The sequence below is a fragment of the Littorina saxatilis genome, linkage group LG3 (assembly GCF_037325665.1).
Source record: "Littorina saxatilis isolate snail1 linkage group LG3, US_GU_Lsax_2.0, whole genome shotgun sequence".
Taxonomy (NCBI): Eukaryota; Metazoa; Mollusca; class Gastropoda; order Littorinimorpha; family Littorinidae; genus Littorina; species Littorina saxatilis.
Window position 1 is genome coordinate 18,862,739 of NC_090247.1, and position 18,561 is coordinate 18,881,299.

Consider the following 18,561-nt stretch of genomic DNA (forward strand, 5'->3'; position numbering starts at 1 on the left):
AGTCTGAAATTGGAAGGACAGAGTTCTGAACATAGATGATAAAGTTCCCGAAAAGAACAAACATTTCGGGGATGCAGACACAGAAAGACGTCATGAAGAATGCGATGCTTCAAAAGATACAGACTGTGACGATGACTGTGACGTCATTCACATATACCGAGACGTCATTCATAGTTGTTCGGTCATTTCCGTCAAAAAGTAGATCTCTCGACAATGGCTGCTCCTGTGTTTAGGTTTGTCAAGCTTGAGTACGCAAAACGTGTTTGTTCTCTCCTCTGTTGAAGCTGTGAGACATAAATGCTATTCCGACTTGGTCGTGTGACAGAGTTTTCTTCCACACACAATTAGCTGATGTCTAACTCAGCCTCACACGGCTTTGTTAGACGATCAACGTAATCTCGTGTGGAAGATTGGTTTTTGTGTTTTTATGTCCCTTCAGCAGATGCTAGCTGCTATTCGAGACCGATGCAGTTATTTTCTTTTTCCCTTCATGTGGCAAGTTCTACGTTTTACATTCAGATCTATCTCTGTAAAAGAAGGTTCTAAAAATTAATCACTTTCACTTCTGGTACTTTAAATCTTGTAAAAAATCTTGATCTCTTTTAAAAAGTTAAAAATCTTGTCCGGGGGAACATCCCGGAATAAAACCTTCAGCGTTTCCGCATTGTAGTGTTTGTCTCGATATTCTTGAACGTCTACACATTTTGTGAGGACATGTTCTAATGTCCATGGTTCGTCACATCCAAAACAGTATGGTGGATCTTCACCTTTCAGCAGATAACAATGTGTAATGTGACTGTGCCCAATGTGTAAGCGACAGAGAACTGTCTCTTCTTTTCTGTTGAGGCGACATTGGGGTAGGCTGTCCGACAGCTGGGGGACGATCTTATGAAGTTTATTTTCTTCACATTCGTCCCATTCGCTCTGTCATAGGTGCTTTATGTACATGTTGGTGCGAGTTCTGAAATCTGAATGCTTAGTGCGTTTGTCAGTGATGATTGTTTCTCTGGCTTCTTTAGCTGCTTGATCAGCTGCAGAGTTGCCTCTAATTCCAACATGGGACGGGACCCATGCAAACACAACCCTCTTGCCTTCTTCAATCAGAGATGCATGCAGCTCTTGGATTTCGACCAAAAGTGGGTGATCTAGCTGAATTCCCTTCACGGCGGTAAGAGCCGATAGGGAATCCGACAGAATCAGGAAGTCTTTCTTTTTTGACTGATACACCTGTTTCAGAGCTAGCTGTAAAGCTTTCAACTCTGCCGAGAATACAGAACTGTCATCCGGAAGACAGGCCGAAAAAGCCCTATCGAGTATAGGACCTGTGACAGAGGCTGATGCCACTTTACTTTCAGCTTTGGACCCATCAGTGTATATTCGTTGGTGGGAAGGAAATTCGGTACAGAACTGACAAAAACACTGTTTAAAAATCAAATCATTCGTCTGTCAGATCTAGTCGAACAACTGGATCTGGCAATGTCCATGGTGGTGTTTTTGTCCATCTATTTTCACTAACATGATCGAGTTTAATCTCAGACTCGGCGAGATGTGGCTGAATCCGAGAAGACAGAGGTGCTCGATCATTTGGGTGACTTTCAAAAAATTCAGAGCATTGTGGTTGAAATACGCATTGGTAGGCTGGATTTGTAGGCATAGCTTTCAGTTTCAACACATAACTTAGGGTGAGTTTCAGGCGTCGCAGCCTCAGAGAGGGTTCTTTGGCCTCAACATATAAGGACTGTACTGGAGACGTCCTGAAAGCTCCCAGACAAAGACGTATACCCTGGTGGTGTATTGTGTCTAATAGCCTTAGGTTGGACTTTGCGGCTCCACCATAGACGACACAACCATAGTCCAACTTGGATCGGATTAAAGCACGGTAAAGTCTGAGTAGGACTGTGGGGTCAGCACCCCAGTCCGTATGAGCGACCACTTTCAATACATCCAGAGCTTTCAGACCTGATGTCCTCAGATACTGGATATGCTTTAGGAATGTTAGTCGACGGTCAAAGATCAGTCCTAGGAATTTAAATTCTTCAACGACCTTGACAGGATTACCATTCAGGACAAGAGAGGGTTCTGGCATGACTCCCCTTTGTTTGCAAAGATGCATACTGACAGTTTTGCTGGTGGAAAATTTAAAACCTTGCTCTGTTACCCATTTTTGCACCTTGTCTATACATAATTGAAGCTGCATTTTCACTCTATGTAGGGATTTCCCACGCACACAAAGTGCAAAGTCATCAACAAACAAGGATGACTCGGATCCTTTCAGTACTGCCTTTACTATGTTATTGATTTTGATGTTGAACAACATGGGTGAGAGAATGCTTCATTGAGGAACACCCATCTCTTGTTGACAGAACTCTGATAGGTTGGAACCCACCCGTACTGTAAAAAATAGATTACTTAGAAATCCCTCCACAAAAACAGGGAGACGTCCACGAAAACCCATTTCATGCAGATCAGCTAAAATACCGTGTTTCCAGGTCGTGTCGTAAGCCTTCTCGAGGTCAAAAAATATAGCTAGTACATGTTCAGATCTCGCAAAGGCCTCTCGAACGAAGGTCTCAACACGTACCAAATGATCAGTGGTGCTGCGTCCCTTTCGGAAGCCACATTGCACATCACTTAAGGTTTTGTTTTTCTAGGTACCACACCATCCTAGCGTTGACCAACCTCTCCATGGTTTTACACAGACAGCTGGTCAAGGCTATCGGACGGTAGTTGCTGGGGTTTGTATGATCTTTACCTGGTTTTGGAATGGGGATAATCATCGCTTCCTGCCATGAAGGTGGGAAGGATCCACTCTCCCATATTTGGTTAAAAACCTTCAGCAAGACCAGAAGACAACTTTTTGGTAGGTGTGTGAGGAACTGATAATGTATTCCGTCCAGCCCCGTTGCTGAGTTGTTGCATTTTTGTAAGGCTTGTTTGAGTTCAGTTAAACTGAACAACTTGTTGTAGTTCTCCTCATTCTGAGATGAGAAGTTTATGGGTTTACGTTCTTGGGTGGCTTTGATTTTTTGAAAATCTGTGCAGTAATTTTCTGTTGAAGAGTTTTTCTCTATTGTTGAAGCCAGAACGTTTGCTACTTCATTCTTTTGGGTTATAATGGATCCATTTACCACAAGATGGTTAATTGATGTAGATCCTTTTTTTCCTTGATTTTACAAATAGCATTCCAAACTTTACTTGAGGCTACCTTAGAGTTTAAGTTGGAGCAAAAAGACCTCCAGGATGTTCTTTTAGAATGTTTTATAACAGTGCGACTCTTAGCGCGAAATCGGAAGAAAGTCAACTTCTTGCCAAGAGTCGGGCATCTGTAGAACCTGTGTAGGCTTCTCTTTCGTTCGGATCGGGCTTCTTGGCATTCTTTATTAAACCATGGCACTTTAATGCGGTTGTTTGAAGATGTTTTTGGGATGTATTCAGTGGCAATGTCTTGTAGAGTGTTTGTAAATATAGATGATGGGTCGTCACTTCCATCAAAGACAGTGTCTTCTGTGAGTTGGACAGAACATTCGGCAGTAAAAGACAGCCAGTTTGCCTTGTTCAGGTTCCATCTCTGGGGGGAAGCTTCTTCCAGTCCATCTATTTGAGACATCAAGATAGGGAAATGGTCGCTACCACATGTGTCATCATAGACTTTAAATTCAAAGTCTAGAACAAGAGAGGTGTCGCAGATAACTAGATCTAGTATGGACTTGCATCCTGTTGCTGGATGGAGATATGTTGGTACTCCATCGTTTAAAACGCATAGATTACGATTGTCTAAAAAATTTTCTCGGATTCGTCCTCTCGTACTTAGGGAGTTGCTGCCCCACAGAGGGGAATGAGCGTTAAAATCTCCCATTAAAACAAAGAGAGCTGGAAGCTGATCAATGAGAATGTCAAGGTCGTGCTTTGTGTAACATTTGGATGGTGATAGATATACACTGCAGAGAGTGATAGTTTTATCTAATGTCACTCGTGCTGCGACGGCTTGAATGTTTGTACATAGGTTGATCTCACTACAAAGTACACTTTTCTTAATTAAAAGAGACCGGCACGGTTGGCCTAGTGGTAAGGCGTCCGCCCCGTGATCGGGAGGTCGTGGGTTCGAACCCCGGCCGGGTCATACCTAAGACTTTAAAATTGGCAATCTAGTGGCTGCTCCGCCTGGCGTCTGGCATTATGGGGTTAGTGCTAGGACTGGTTGGTCCGGTGTCAGAATAATGTGACTGGGTGAGACATGAAGCCTGTGCTGCGACTTCTGTCTTGTGTGTGGCGCACGTTAAATGTCAAAGCAGCACCGCCCTGATATGGCCCTTCGTGGTCGGCTGGGCGTTAAGCAAACAAACAAACAAACAAATTAAAAGAGCAACTCCCCCAGACGTGTTATTGTCTGAATGGTTTCGAAAAACATTGTATCCAGATACATTAAAATCTTTGTTTGGCTTCAGCATTGTTTCCTGTAATGCTGTAGCAACAGGATGAAATTTGTGTAAAAGTAGACATCAATCAATCAATCAATCAATGAGGCTTATATCGCGCATATTCCGTGGGTACAGTTCTAGGCGCTCTGCAGTGATGCCGTGTGAGATGAAATTTTATACGGCCAGTAGATTGCAGCCATGTCGGCGCATATTTACCTTTCACGGCCTTATTCCAAGTCACACGGGTATGGTAGACAATTATTAACTGTGCCTAAGCAATTTTGCCAGGAAAGACCCTTTTGTCAATCGTGGGATCTTTAACGTGCACACCCAATGTAGTATACACGGGGTGGTTCGGACACCGAAGAGAGTCTGCACACAAAGTTGACTCTGTGAAATAAATTTCCGCCGAACCTGGGATCGAACTCGCGCTGACAGCGGCCAACTGAATACAAATCCAGCGCGCTACCAACTGAGCTATATCCCCGCCCCGACATAATTCTTCATAGTTAGCTTGGACCCCTCTACAATTCCATTGAATAAAATTGGCTATGTTTGTTTAGTTTTAAGAAGTTTCTGCCTCCATGCGCTCATCGTCGGATAAACTCCCAAAACGATTGTGAAGAGCGATGGGATTCATCTCCATTTTTGGAGTGCGAGGCGATTTTGGAGGTAGAGTAACTTTTTTCTTGTCCAGAGGTGTTCGTGGTGTGGATTGCTTAAGGTCCACTACCTCAACGGCCCCCTTGGTGTGAGTTGCCCTGTGAACGGGCTTTTTGGTTGGGGTGGTGAAGCAAACCTCACCAGGAGACCCCACAGGGTCTCCAGTCGGGATAGCCCCACCTGTGCTTTCTTCTGTCTGTGTACAAATACTATTTCTTGTTTGTTTGCTTAACGCCCAGCCGACCACGAAGGGCCATATCAGGGCGGTACTATTTCTTGTGGGCTCTGTCCTTTTCAACATGGACGGGCCTGCCTGGACACCCACAGACCTATATGTAATACTGGTCTGGGTGGTTGTTGCCTTTGTTGTAGGTCTTTGACTGACTGCTGTCGCAAAACTTTTCTGGAAGGAAAAAACATTCGTTTTTTCTACCTCCTTCCTGGCGTCTGAGAAAGACATCTTTTTCTCCGTTTTTGTTTTTTGGATGGCCTGTTCAAACTTATACTTTGGACACTCTCTGGAGGACGGGGAATGGTTTCCCTTACAGTTTGTGCAGGTGGGTGGTGATGTACAGGATCCTTCGTGAGGATCCCCGCCACACCTCTCGCACACTGCCTTTTGTTTTCATCCAACCTTTGAGTGGCCAAATCTTTGACACTGGAAGCATCTCATCGGTGATGGTATGTACAACGTCACTCTGATTTGAACAAATCCCACTTTTACTTTCTCATGGATGTTTGGCGTGCAGAAAGTGACGAAAAGGGTGTAGGTGGGCACTCTGATATCGCCCTTTCTGATCGACACCCGGTACACGTCAATAACACCTTGATCCTTCAGACCTTCTTTGATTTCAGCCTCACTGAGGCCCTCCAGCTCTCGGCATCGGATGACCCCTTTGCTGGTGTTCAGGCCTCTGTGAGGACTGACCTTGACCGGTCTATCCACAAACTTTTGTCCATTCATCCTGAGAAGTCCATCTGATGCCTTTTTTGAAGGACATTCAATCAGTAGAGAACCATTTCGAAGCCTCTCAATGTTCTCTATCGTTGACGATACTCCTGCAATAACCTTCTGTATCGCAAAAGGCGAAAGTTTTGAAATGGGCTGTGCCTCATCTGCTGTCTCAACAACAATGAAACGGGGCCAGGCCTCGCTGATGTTATTCTTTGTTGCTCTGACTCGGACTTCATCGTCAAAGTAAGAGTTAACGCAGTATCTTCGTTTGTTCCTGTTTTGGGGCTTTGAAAAAGAAAAAGAAGAAGTGATGTCTGCAGCGTTTGTCTTCATCACATCTGATCCCCACCCACCACGGAGCCCAACAAGGGGACGCTTAGGTGGAGCGGTTATCCAACTCCAAAGCGCCAAGGATACAGATGGATATACGCGGCGATAAGAGGAAACATATGGTATAAATCTGTAGTGGGAGATTTAACTCTTTCCAAGCGGAAACGTGTTAGGTAACAACTTGGCATAATGTTCGTCCTGACTACCGCCGCCCCCTCCTACCGCCGCTTGCTCCTTCAGCCAGAGGTCCGAAGCAATATGTTCATGACATATACCCAGTCTTGACCAGCCGATTGATTAAAGCGGGTAAGCCTTCTTCAACCTCCTGTCTTAGATAAAGACTGGGCCTAAATGATGTGTTGGCGCTACAAAGTCGCAACTAAGTAGACCCCTCAATCATCAGGTCACCAGCCCAAACCGGTACAGGTCGCAGCGCACGGCAAACACGCTGGATCGTAAGGAGACCACAAAGAAATAAGGATGTGGAAAAGAAGACTTTTGGTAAGTGAAATAAAGGTGATGAATCCAGTCAGGTAGAACTAAGACAACAAGAAAGGAATCGGAAAACTGCAGGGAATAGTAGGGAGAGTTTTCTTGGAAGGAAATATAGGTGAAAGGACTGGTAAGGCAGAAATAAGACAAAATAAGAGAAGTAAAGGGGTGGGGTAGCTTAGTGGAAACACTCCCGCCGCGTGAAGGCGACCCCATGGGAGCTCGTGTGGAAGAAAACGTCTGTCACACGACCAAGTCTGAATAGCAGGTACTGTTACACGACCAAGTCGGAATAGCATTTATGTCTCACAGCTTCAACAGAGGAGGGAACAACCACGTTTTGCGTACTTAAGCTTGACAAACCTAAACACAGGAGCAGCCATTGTGGAGAGATCTATTTTTTGACGGAAGTGAACGAACAACTATGAATGACGTCTCGGTATATGTGAATTACGTCACAGTCATCGTCACAGTCTGTATCTTTTGAAGCATCGCATTCTTCATGACGTCTTTCTGTGTCTGCATCCGCGAAATGTTTGTTCTTTTCGGGGTCTTTGTCATCTATGTTCAGAACTCTGTCCTTATTGTTTCAGACTAACAGGCCTCCTGAGCGAGCCACTTTCCAAGGGCAGCTAAATTCGCGTATGGAAACAGTACTGTCGTCTGGGATGCCGTTTTCAGTATTCTCAGCGTTGAAGAATTTGTAAAGAGAAGAAACGATAACAGCAGGAGAAATAAAAGTCGTGTGTGCATTTTGGGGCTTTTGGAGCTTTTGGAGGGACGATTTCGAGTTTAAATCCGTTCTTGCACATGCTCCAAAGCGTGTAACATACAATCTTGCACACGTTTGCTTTAGTAGTGGCAAAGAAGGAAAGCGTGTGACATATTTATATCAGTATAGCTATTCTGATCGACACGTGGGGGAATTCGGGGGCTGTGATTGGATGGTCTCTTCCGATCATCAAAGCATAATGCTACAGAAGTCGGCCATTTTTGCCAATATCCAAAAGCATATTGGCAATAACAAAGACGCATGGTTCCGGTTTACCCATCTGTACCACACGATGTTTTAATCGACAACAGCATACACTGACAACTTGAAATTCTTCTCGGAAATGTTTTTCAGCTTTAAAAATGTCGATAGCATACCCTTTTCTGCTAACTTCCCGATGAAACAGGACTAAATCAATTATTTTCTGTCCCTAAACACCACAAAATGCCCAAAGTCGAAAGATGTAGTACAAACAGGGGAGTAAAACGGAATAGCCGTTTTTGTGTGCCTGTGTCAGTTACCGACTGACACAAACTTTCGCATTCGGCTTTTCTTATCTCGTAACTCCACACTAAATACCCCACTTCCCCTCTGAAGTATTGATGTACAACCCATGGCACTAACATTCATGTAGTCGTTTATAACTGAGGTTGAAAAATTCGCTTCATGACGAGACAAGTATAAATGCCATTCACCCAAACTGAAAACTTCGCTGCCGTCTGCTCGCGATTAGCTGTTCTCTTCTCCTCCCCTTGTTGCATCCTAGTTCTTCAGTTGTTTCTAGTTTTCCGTTTATGTTGTGTTTTGGTCTTCTTCATAAGTAGTCTTTTTCAAAATTAAAAAAACTCAAACTTCTTTTTGTTGTATTCGAATGAACTAATAAAAAGCTGTTTAACAGCTGTGTTGTCAAATCGAGTTTTTTTTCCAAAGTCAGTGTGGCGCCTGCGCAAAACTAATGCGCATAAGAAACGGCGTCTGCTATCAAACCCTGAAATCAACGCATCGACGAAAAAACTGTCATTTTGTAAGTTTGGAACAACAAATCAAGGTCAGAACAGCTATATACCCAATAAACATGCCAGAACTGGGCCACTGCTGGCTTTTTGCTGGCAAGTTTGGTAAAGCTGGCCATAAAAAAACCAACACTGGGCCAATTATGGTTTGCCAACAAAGGCCCAGTTATGGCTTGCCATCACTGGCCCATCTCTGGCATTCCAGTAATATTGTCGGCCAGTAAAATGCCTTAATTGGCCCACTGTTGGCACGCCATTGGTGGCCCAGTGCTTGTTTGCCAGCATTGGGCCATAGGTGGCGATTTGCTGGCAATTATAGGTGGGTTTTTGCTGGCACGCCAGCAGTGGGCCAATGCTGGATAATTGCTGGCAAGAAGATCTGCGACAGCACAGCGGTATGACTTTCTCACTTGGAGTGACGTAATGTACAAACAAATGTCGAAATATCTTGACGTCACTCGTGATGATGACGCATTGTCAACTAAATCCGGCCCGCGGTGGTTCTGCAGATGTCCGGTTATTTGTTTTGCATTCAACTTCAAGGAATTTCCAAAGCACCTTCTTCGATTTCAGTACGCGTCCGATCTCCTCCGGCTAGAAGCAAGCGTGGTGAGTTTCACAAACAGTTGTGTGAGCAGGTCGTCGCAACGGCGTTAGATCTAGTATCTTCTTGTTCTTTTCCTCCGTTGTCGGTCTTTTTTTCAACTTTCTTCTGCTGGACGTTTGAGTCAGTTCGCAAAATATAATAGACTTTAAGAAGTCGTCCTCTCTGTAAGAAAGAATCTGCGCGCGCACGCGCGTGTGTGTGTGTGTGTGTGTGTGTGTGTGTGTGTGTGCGCCCGCGCGCGCGGTTGTGTGTGTGTGTGTGTGTGTGTGCGCCCGCGCGCGCGGTTGTGTATGTGTGTATGTGTGTGTGTGTGTGTGTGTGTGTGTGTGTGTGTGTGTGCCTTTTTCCTTTCTTTGTGTGATTGAGTTTGTTTTGTCTCTGTCAAAAGAAAAGCACCATAGGCATTACCATAAGCTTACTTGTAACCAAACAAATTGCATCTTGTGAATGTTGACATTGAGTATGTGTCTATTCACTCCAGGACAAAGATTTGTGCAAGTGTCTGACTGCCCAACTGGATAAGATGCAGCTCGCCTGGGTCTCAGTTCCTGAGAGAAACGCAAGAGAGCTGTCCGAGACAACGTAAGCTTCGCAGGTTAGATCAAAATACATATTCCTGTTGACCCCTTACTTCTGCTTGGCATTTTAGTCAGTTCAGAAAATATGATAGATTACAAGAAGTCGTCCTCTCTGTGAGAATGCCTCTGTGTGTGTATGTGTGTGTGTGTGTGTGTGTGTGTGTGTGTGTGTGTGTGTGTGTGTGTGCGCGTGTGTGTGTGCGCGTGTGTGTGTGTGAGCGCGCGCGCGTGCGTGCGTGCGTGTGCTGTTTGCTTGCATGCCTGCGTGTATGCTTGCGTTTGTTTGGTTGTTTGGTTGTGTGTGTGTGTGTGTGTGTGTGTGTGTGTGTGTGTGTGTGTGTGTGTGTGTGTGTGTGTGTGTGTGTGATATGGAATAATGAATTAAAACCAACAAAACTCGTTTGCTTTCATGTTTCAAGAGGTGAACGGCAGGAGGACTTGAGAGTTTCAATGGCTTACCGTAGGCTACGACGTCAGGACAAAGAAAAGAAGCGTTATCTCAACGTTGCGGATGCGAACAGAGAAATGACAGAATCAAGACAATCCTACGGAGGTTTACTGGGAAGTGAACAAGAAACATTCCTGCTTTTGGTCATCATGTCTCGAGTGTGAAATTTAGAACGCTGTACAAATAAAATAAAACAGTGAGCAACTGAAAACAAAGCGTACGTTTCTGTAATGTTTCGGTAATGAGTCGTTGCTGTTTGGAAGCTTTACATTTGTTTTGTTTTTAATATATATTACTGTATTGTTGTTGTGCCCGCTATAACTGCGTTGATGACGATATTCTGTCAAAACCACTGCCTTTACTTGCCAGATAAGTTACACGACAAATGTGATTAGCATTTCAATTGCATTTTACTGATGAATTTGATAATTACGCATATGCATATTGCTAATGTACAGCTTGACAGCATTGCCCTTTGCTTTATTTGCGCACGTCTTGCCGCCAGCATGGGTTGAAAAGTCCATTGATGTGCTGTGTTTTGTTATTGTTATTACATTCACAGTAAAAAATGACAAAACAAAGCATATTTATAGACTTCTAACAACCATCTATGGGCTAACAAGACTGTGCAGATCGAGTACATGAATAGAGCCGTCATTCTATCCGAATCAGTGGTATTGGTATATTTCCTGCAACTTATTGGCATTTTGCTGGCAATGGTAAAGACAGAAATATGGCATTTTGCCGGGCCAGTTGTGGCCCGGTAATTTCAGCAGGTAAAGGGCCATTAACGGAAAATATATGGAAAAAAGTTTTTTTTTATATGGAACTAAAAACCTGCAAAATGCTGGCAAAATGCTGGCGAAATGCTGGCAAAATGCTGGGTTTTTGATGGCAAGCCATCAATAAGCCATCAAATAAATGATGGGTTTTTGCTGGCAAAATTCTGGCAAAATGATGGCAAGCCATCAAAAAGCCATCAAATAAATGATGGGTTTTTGCTGGCAAAATTCTGGCAAAATGATGGCAAAATGATGGCAAGCCATCAAAAAGCCATCAAATAAATGATGGGTTTTTGCTGGCAAATTGCTGGCAAATTGCTGGAAAAATGATGGCAAGCCATCAAAAAGCCAGCAAATAAATGATGGGTTTTTGCTGGCAAAGTGCTGGCTTGCCAGTGATGGCCCATCAATTTGCCAATGTGCATACGGGTAATATGCCAGCATTGGGCCATAGGTGGGCCTTTGATGGCAGTAGTTCTGGCAACTGGCATTGCCATCAAAACGCCAGCAGTGGCCCAGTTCTGGCATGTTTATTGGGATAATCGCTATTGTGTTTTCAGCGTAGCAATAAGGTCCGATATTTAGACTTGAACAAGTATAATGCGACTCGTCTTCGACTCGTCGGCATCAGTTATACTTGTCTAAATATCGGACCCTATTGCTACGCTGAAAGCACAATGTTTGTTTGTTTGTTTGTTTGCTTAACGCCCAGCCGACCACGAAGGGCCATATCAGGGCGGTGCCGGCCGCTTTGACATATAACGTGCGCCACACACAAGACAGAAGTCGCAGCACAGGCTTCATGTCTCACCCAGTCACATTATTCTGACACCGGACCAACCAGTCCTAGCACTAACCCCATAATGCCAGACGCCAGGCGGAGCAGCCACTAGATTGCCAAATTTAAAGTCTTAGGTATGACACGGCCGGGGTTCGAACCCACGACCTCCCGATCACGGGGCGGACGCCTCATCACTAGGCCAACCGTGCCGGTACAACAATAGCTGTTAATGTTTTTGGAATCAGAAAATGATGAAAAATAAGATGAAATTATTATAAAAAAATAATTTTAATTACAATTTTCTGATTTTTAATGATCAAAGTCATTGGTTTTGCATTTCAGCCAGGAGGCTTACAAATTATTTAATGACTTGGATCATTAAAAATCGGAAAATTGTAATCAAAATTATTTTTTTTATAAAAAGTCCGGCCTTTGTCGAAGATTGCTTGGCCAAAATTTCAATCAACTTAATTGAAAAATGAGGGTGTGACAGTGCCGCCTCAACTTTTACGTCATCAAACACATTTATCGAACCGTCGCGATATAACCTTGAACGGTTGAAAACGACGTTAAACACCAAATAAATAAATAAAAACATTTATCGAAAAATAAAAAATAAACGTCTGGGGATACCATTCCCAAGAACTCTCATGTCAAGTTTCATGAAGATCGGTACAGTAGTTTACTCTGAATCGCTCTACACACACACACACACACACACACAGAGACACCAAGACCCTCGCCTCAATTCCCCCTATATGTTAAATCATTTAGTCAAAACTTGACTAAATTTAAAAAAAAAGAAGAAAAAAGACCCCTCCCCTTCTATGAGAGCCTTGCAAGCAGGACAGCATTCTTGAATAATTCGGTTTGCACTGAACGCACCATTTCTGTGAACATGATGTCAAAAAGGAAATCCCGATTGACTCGTCAATGTAAATACAACTGATATAAATATATCTGACGAAAGCGCATCTGACGACACAGCATAATCATTTGCATACCCTCTACGTTGTGTCACTACAAGGTAAGCTGTTATTAATTTACTGTACAGGCACTCTCTTAACCTTATTCTGTTTATCTTAAACAGCAGTATGCTACTAACATGCTTAGCTACACAATTTTCTGTCACTGACCTGACATTGTTTGGCTGGATACGGGATAAAAGGACAAACTCGAGCAGAATAACCCAGCGGCAGCCATTGCCTGTACTGTCATGGCGCGGCCTTTGTTCGATCGAGCAATACAGATGTTGGCCGACTGATTATACACTTAATGCTTGGTCATCGTTTGCAAAACTAATGGAGAGCATTGCTTAGGAAGATCAAAGTCTCATGCAACCGAGTCAGTGAGTGTACAAATCATTGCGATCGAGTGCATCAAGTTAGGCCAAACAAAAAAAATAGGTCTGTTTACGGTAACATAGGCCCAAAAAATAGGGTCGGAAGGTCGGGATTTTATTTTATTTTCTCCAAAAAACCATATTTTTACGTTATTTTGCCAAAAAAACAAGATTTTTTTTTTTCCTCCCCCAAATGCCAAAAAAAAAGTCTAGGGTCGCGCGAAAAAACTAGGGTCGGTCGGGTTACCGTAAACAGACCTATTTTTTTTTTTTGCCTAATGTGAGATCATCAAGGCCAGTGAGATGTCTTGATGAGAAAACTGATATCCTTATACCAGTGTGCTCGCCGATGATGTTGTGCAAAAACAACGGGAATCTTTCGCACACGTCGCTTTTAGTGGTATTGGCAACAATGTTGATCGACTGCTTGTTCTCTCTTCTTCTTGGTTCATGGCACCTGAAGGCAGTTTCAAACTGACGACGGAAGCTTTTCTTAAACGTTTCAGGTTACAAAGTCACAGATACGAGGCGGCCTTTTGAGAACGCCAACCACCAAATGCTGAAACATGGACGTGCCTCCACCAGAACCGATTTACAATATAAACATAAGGCGCCCGGTACAGGTTGACCAAGAAACTTCTAGGCTTCCTGGGAGGATTATTGACCTGGCAGAGGAAAAAGCCCGTCAGCAACCTTAGGACATTGGTAAGGTGATGGTGATCCAGTAATGATGACGACGATACTGATGCCCCCCCCCCCCACACACACACACACACACTTTGCTTTGACTTTCGGAGCAAGCTTCCTCTCCTTTAAAAACTTTGTTTTTTGAAGTTGCTAAACTTTCCACCTCTCATATAATTACATCCATTTTTCACATTCAAGGTCTTTTCATTTACGACGCAAGTCCCACACAAGCACATTCCGAGAGAAAAAAACCCATGCATGGAAAAATAACAAGTCGCGTAAGGCGAAAATACAACATTTAGTCAAGTAGCTGTCGAACTCACAGAATGAAACTGAACGCAATGCAACGCAGCAAGACCGTACTCGCAGCATCGTCAGTCCACCGCGCACGGCAAAGGCAGTGAAATTGACAAGAAGAGCGGGGTAGTACTTGCGCTAAGAAGGATAGCACGCTTTTCTGTACCTCTCTTCGTTTTAACTTTCTGAGCGTGTTTTTAATCCAAACATATCATATCTATATGTTTTTGGAATCAGGAACCGACAAGGAATAAGATGAAAGTGTTTTTAAATTGATTTGGGAAATTTAATTTTGATAATAATTTTTATATTTTTAATTTTCAGAGCTTGTTTTTAATCCAAATATAACATATGTATATGTTTTTGGAATCAGAAAATGATGGAGAATAAGATGAACGTAAATTTGGATCGTTTTATAAAAAAAATCTTTTATACAATTTTCAGATTTTTAATGACCAAAGTCATTAATTAATTTTTAAATCACCAAGCTGAAATGCAATACCGAAGTCCGGGCTTCGTCGAAGATTACTTGACCAAAATTTCAACCAATTTGGTTGAAAAATGAGAGCGTGACAGTGCCGCCTCAACTTTCACGAAAAGCCGGATATGACGTCATCAAAGACATTTATCAAAAAAATTTAAAAAACGTATGGGGATTTCATACCCAGGAACTCTCATGTCAAATTTCATAAAGATCGGTCCAGTAGTTTAGTCTGAATCGCTCTAAACACACACACAGACACACACAGACACACACACACACGCACGCACATACACCACGACCCTCGTCTCGATTCCCCCCTCTACGTTAAAACATTTAGTCAAAACTTGACTAAATGTAAAAACTAGCAAATAGATATAAATTCAATAGCTTTTGCAGTCGCCTGGATGACTTTTTAACACTGGGTCATCCAGAACATAAAACACAGCATCTTTAGAGCGTTATATCTCACTCTGCCTATTATTTGTTTGGTCCTCAGATTTACGTGGCCCACATGGACCAGGTCCAACAATGCCCCAAGGTCCTGGAGGGACGAACCTGGCAGCCGTCATCCTGTCCCAAGAAGATGCACGCAACATCGGCGTTCTTCTTCGTCATTAACCCGATAACAAAATGAGGCTTCCTTTGTCTTTTTTCTCCTGTGTAGTTGGAACTGTTTGTTACAGAAAAAATATATACTCTCTGCTATTACAAAAATAAAAGGGGGATGAGGTACAGGTACAGGTGTGACTGTTCAAACGCGCTTTATGGAGTTTGTGTAAATCACCGTTGTTTTGAAGTCTTAGTAGACGTTATCTTAATTTCTCAAGGGGGACAGGGGTTGGTTGGTTATTGTTTTTTTTTACGTCTCTACAATCGCTATGGCTGTCCGGGACTGATGAAAGTGTTTTCTTTCTCAGAATACATGATGGGCTTGCCTTTTCACACTAGTTTCGTTAAGGTCCATCATAGAAACAATGTAGCAAGTTCTAAAAATGCTTATGCCTTTTCATACTTCTTCAAATCTTTTTGAAAATCTGTATCTCCTTTAAAAGGATAAAAACAAATATTGTTGGGTGAGGAGGGGGTGTCGGCGACGTCCCGAGATAAAACATTCAGAGTATCTGTCTTGACTAAATGTAAAATGAAAGATACTTTCGGACGACAATGTTGTAGCTATGGAAACGTAGCAAATTTAATTGTCCGTCCGGAAGTGTCCACACATTTTGCATAAGTCTCAGTAACTCGGTGTCAAGCGAAACACATGTTCAAACATGTTTGTTAGTTCGTTAATTGTTGCTTTTTGGGTCCAGCAGACCACATAGGCAAAATCAGGACCTCGTTCAAACATGTGCTTTTAGCGCAAAAAAACAACCAAAAACCGTTGACAGCATTGCGGAGCACATATCTCGCCGGTGCCACTTAGTGTATTTTGTTTGTTTGTTTGTTTATTTGTTGCTTAACGTCCAGCCGACTACGCAGAGCCATATCAGGACGAGGAAGGGGGGGATGAAGGGGGCCACTTGTCAAGCGATTCCTGTTTACAAATGCACTAACCCATTACTTGTGTCCCAGCAGGCTTTAGTAAAACTAAATTAATACCTACTGGAAGATTACCAGTTTCCAGTATGTTAAAATAGGCTTAACCTATCTACTGCTGGACTTACATCAGAACACTAACAGATTAAACTATACATGAATCGCGAGACAAGCGGCAAGAGAAGAGATTTTTGGAAAAAATACAGGTGAATGAGCAAGAAGGCAGAAAAAAGAAAAGAATTCATGAAGAAAAAGAGAGCATGACAGGAAAGAGGAACCAAAAATCTACCTAACAGCAAACTAGAAAGCTCCTGCGGTTCCAAAAACAGGAGGGGCCTTTAATTTCATAACCGCAGTGCCCCACTGCGGGAACTTAGTGTATTAAAACTTCACGTTTCAAAACTATCTTCTTTTCCTTCTATGCATTTTGACAAGTAACATTTAGTATCGTTTTGAAATTTGTCCAGTAGCAACAAGTATTCCGGCTGTATTTCTATTGTCGACAACACACACATTTATATATCTCTCTCTCTCCCTCACACACACACACACACACACACACACACACACACACACACACAAAGCGAACATGATACAATAGAAACGTTCTTGATGATTGTTTTCAGTGTTTTTTTCTACATGCTTCTTATGGGGAGAAAAAAAGTAACTTTACAAAAACCATATTTCTTTTATTATTCTGTTTTAAACTTGTTTCTCTCTTCGCTGTTCATTGAACGTCTGTACTCATCAGCCACTGTAGTAGTCTAAAAGTAATAGGGTTTTTAAATTTAATTTGTTGTGCACAGATCTCAGCTCACAACTGCTCTGTGCGCCATTTGTTCAACTCGGACTTTTAGGACTTTGCCAAGGGAAATAATCATGTGTAAGTCAAAATCAGCAGGCCTGGTTGATTCTTGAGTTTTAACCTCCCTTCAACCTATTTAACCAGTGTTAGTTAGTTAGTTAGCTGTTGCTTTTCGGGTCCAGCGGACCATAATAGGCCAAATCAGGACCCCACAAGTTAATCATTACACATTTTTAGCTTAAAACAATTCTAATACATAAAATCCGTAACGTCACCCGAAGGCAACAAAAAAGTCAAAGCAAAACCCTATACGTCAAATAAATTAGGTTGTTTTAAAATTCAAATCTTAAAATAAAGACCAGACTCCTTTAAAAACCCAAAAAGAGCTGTAGAGCTGACCTCTGTAAAAATACTTTTCAAGCTCGAGGTGCCAAAATACTTTTCTCGTTGATCATACAGATCAGCACACTCCGTGATAAAATGATTCACAGTAAAACCAGTATCACATGCGTAGCACCATGGTGCCTCTTCTCTTTTAAGCAGATGAACATGAGTGAGATAAGTGTGACCAGTATGTAACCTGGCCAAAACACTTTAGTGGGTTTTCTTTATCACTTTAGGTGGTAAAATTATGTACGTTTAGATCTATCACAGTAAAATGAAGGTTTTCACTAGATTAAGCAGAAAGTTAAATTTCAATCCGTTCAAGTTTGATTGTTTAGTCGCGCTATGATACACATACGAAAACCATAGCGGGTTTCCCCGCACATTCTTGTATGCCTTAGCTAAAGAATTTCATAAATATTACATTGTTTGTGGCATTAGAAAAATGCGTTTCTACATACTCTCCTAGCAAAAGAAATGGTGATGGAAACTAAAACAAAACAATGCAAATCAGTATGAATAGGCTATACTAATTATTCATTGAATCATTTCTGTAGAAATAATTTATTTTTCCAGTCAACCTACCTCGTCCTTATCTTTTTAAGTTCCGTCAAATGGTTTGTAAAGTGTCGGTTACTATTCGTCGTGCGTGACTTGAATTTTTAGCTTTCCTTTCTTGATACTAGGGCCTACGTACCAGTCATCTGTGTGTTATTCAGATCCTTATTTCTTTTCATTGTATTGTTTAAAAATATAAATGAAATAAAAGACAAAGGAAGTTCGAAAATGAGTTGTGTGCCTCTGTATTACGTTTGCAATGTTGACGTTTAATTGTCTAGCTAATACATTCATACATCTCTGGCACACATACACACACACACACACACATTTTTTAGGTTTTGGGAAAACGCCACAGCGTGCCCTTTTAATCAATAAAACAATAAGATTATATGACAAACTTGGTGTCTGTATGTTTTACTGTACATGAAACTTGAACATTGAACTGTGGCACAAGATAGTAACACTTACTTTTGGGGCTAAGCCGTACATTACATAAACTGAGCAAAAAAAATATTGCACCAATTTTCGTACCCCAACTTAACCATTCATTCCCGTGCCATTTTATTGAAACTTTATATGCCATTAAAGACCCTTTGATTGGCTACCTGGTACACTTTTCGGATCAA

The 18,561-nt window shown here is 42.2% G+C and overlaps 1 protein-coding gene and 2 long non-coding RNA genes across 3 annotated transcripts; 2 read left to right on the forward strand and 1 right to left on the reverse strand.

Moving 5' to 3' along the window:
* Positions 1–5,706: 5,706 nt before the first annotated feature.
* On the reverse strand, positions 5,707–6,369 carry LOC138961118 (uncharacterized). Its single transcript, XM_070332719.1, has one exon. The coding sequence runs from the start codon at positions 6,367–6,369 to the stop codon at positions 5,707–5,709; it is 663 nt and encodes a 220-aa protein (XP_070188820.1).
* Positions 6,370–9,422: 3,053 nt separating this feature from the next.
* On the forward strand, positions 9,423–11,074 carry LOC138961806 (uncharacterized). Its single transcript, XR_011454312.1, has 2 exons — positions 9,423–9,845; positions 10,248–11,074. It is a non-coding gene; the product is annotated as an uncharacterized lncRNA (long non-coding RNA).
* A 1,733-nt stretch (positions 11,075–12,807) lies between these two features.
* Positions 12,808–18,161, forward strand: LOC138961814 (uncharacterized). Its single transcript, XR_011454317.1, has 3 exons — positions 12,808–12,866; positions 13,688–13,886; positions 15,146–18,161. It is a non-coding gene; the product is annotated as an uncharacterized lncRNA (long non-coding RNA).
* The last annotated feature ends 400 nt before the right edge of the window (positions 18,162–18,561 follow it).

What these genes read in the sequence shown, in the direction of transcription:
- LOC138961118 (XM_070332719.1), bottom strand. Translation starts at nt 6,369, where the DNA reads ATGAAGACAAACGCTGCAGACATCACTTCTTCTTTTTCTTTTTCAAAG.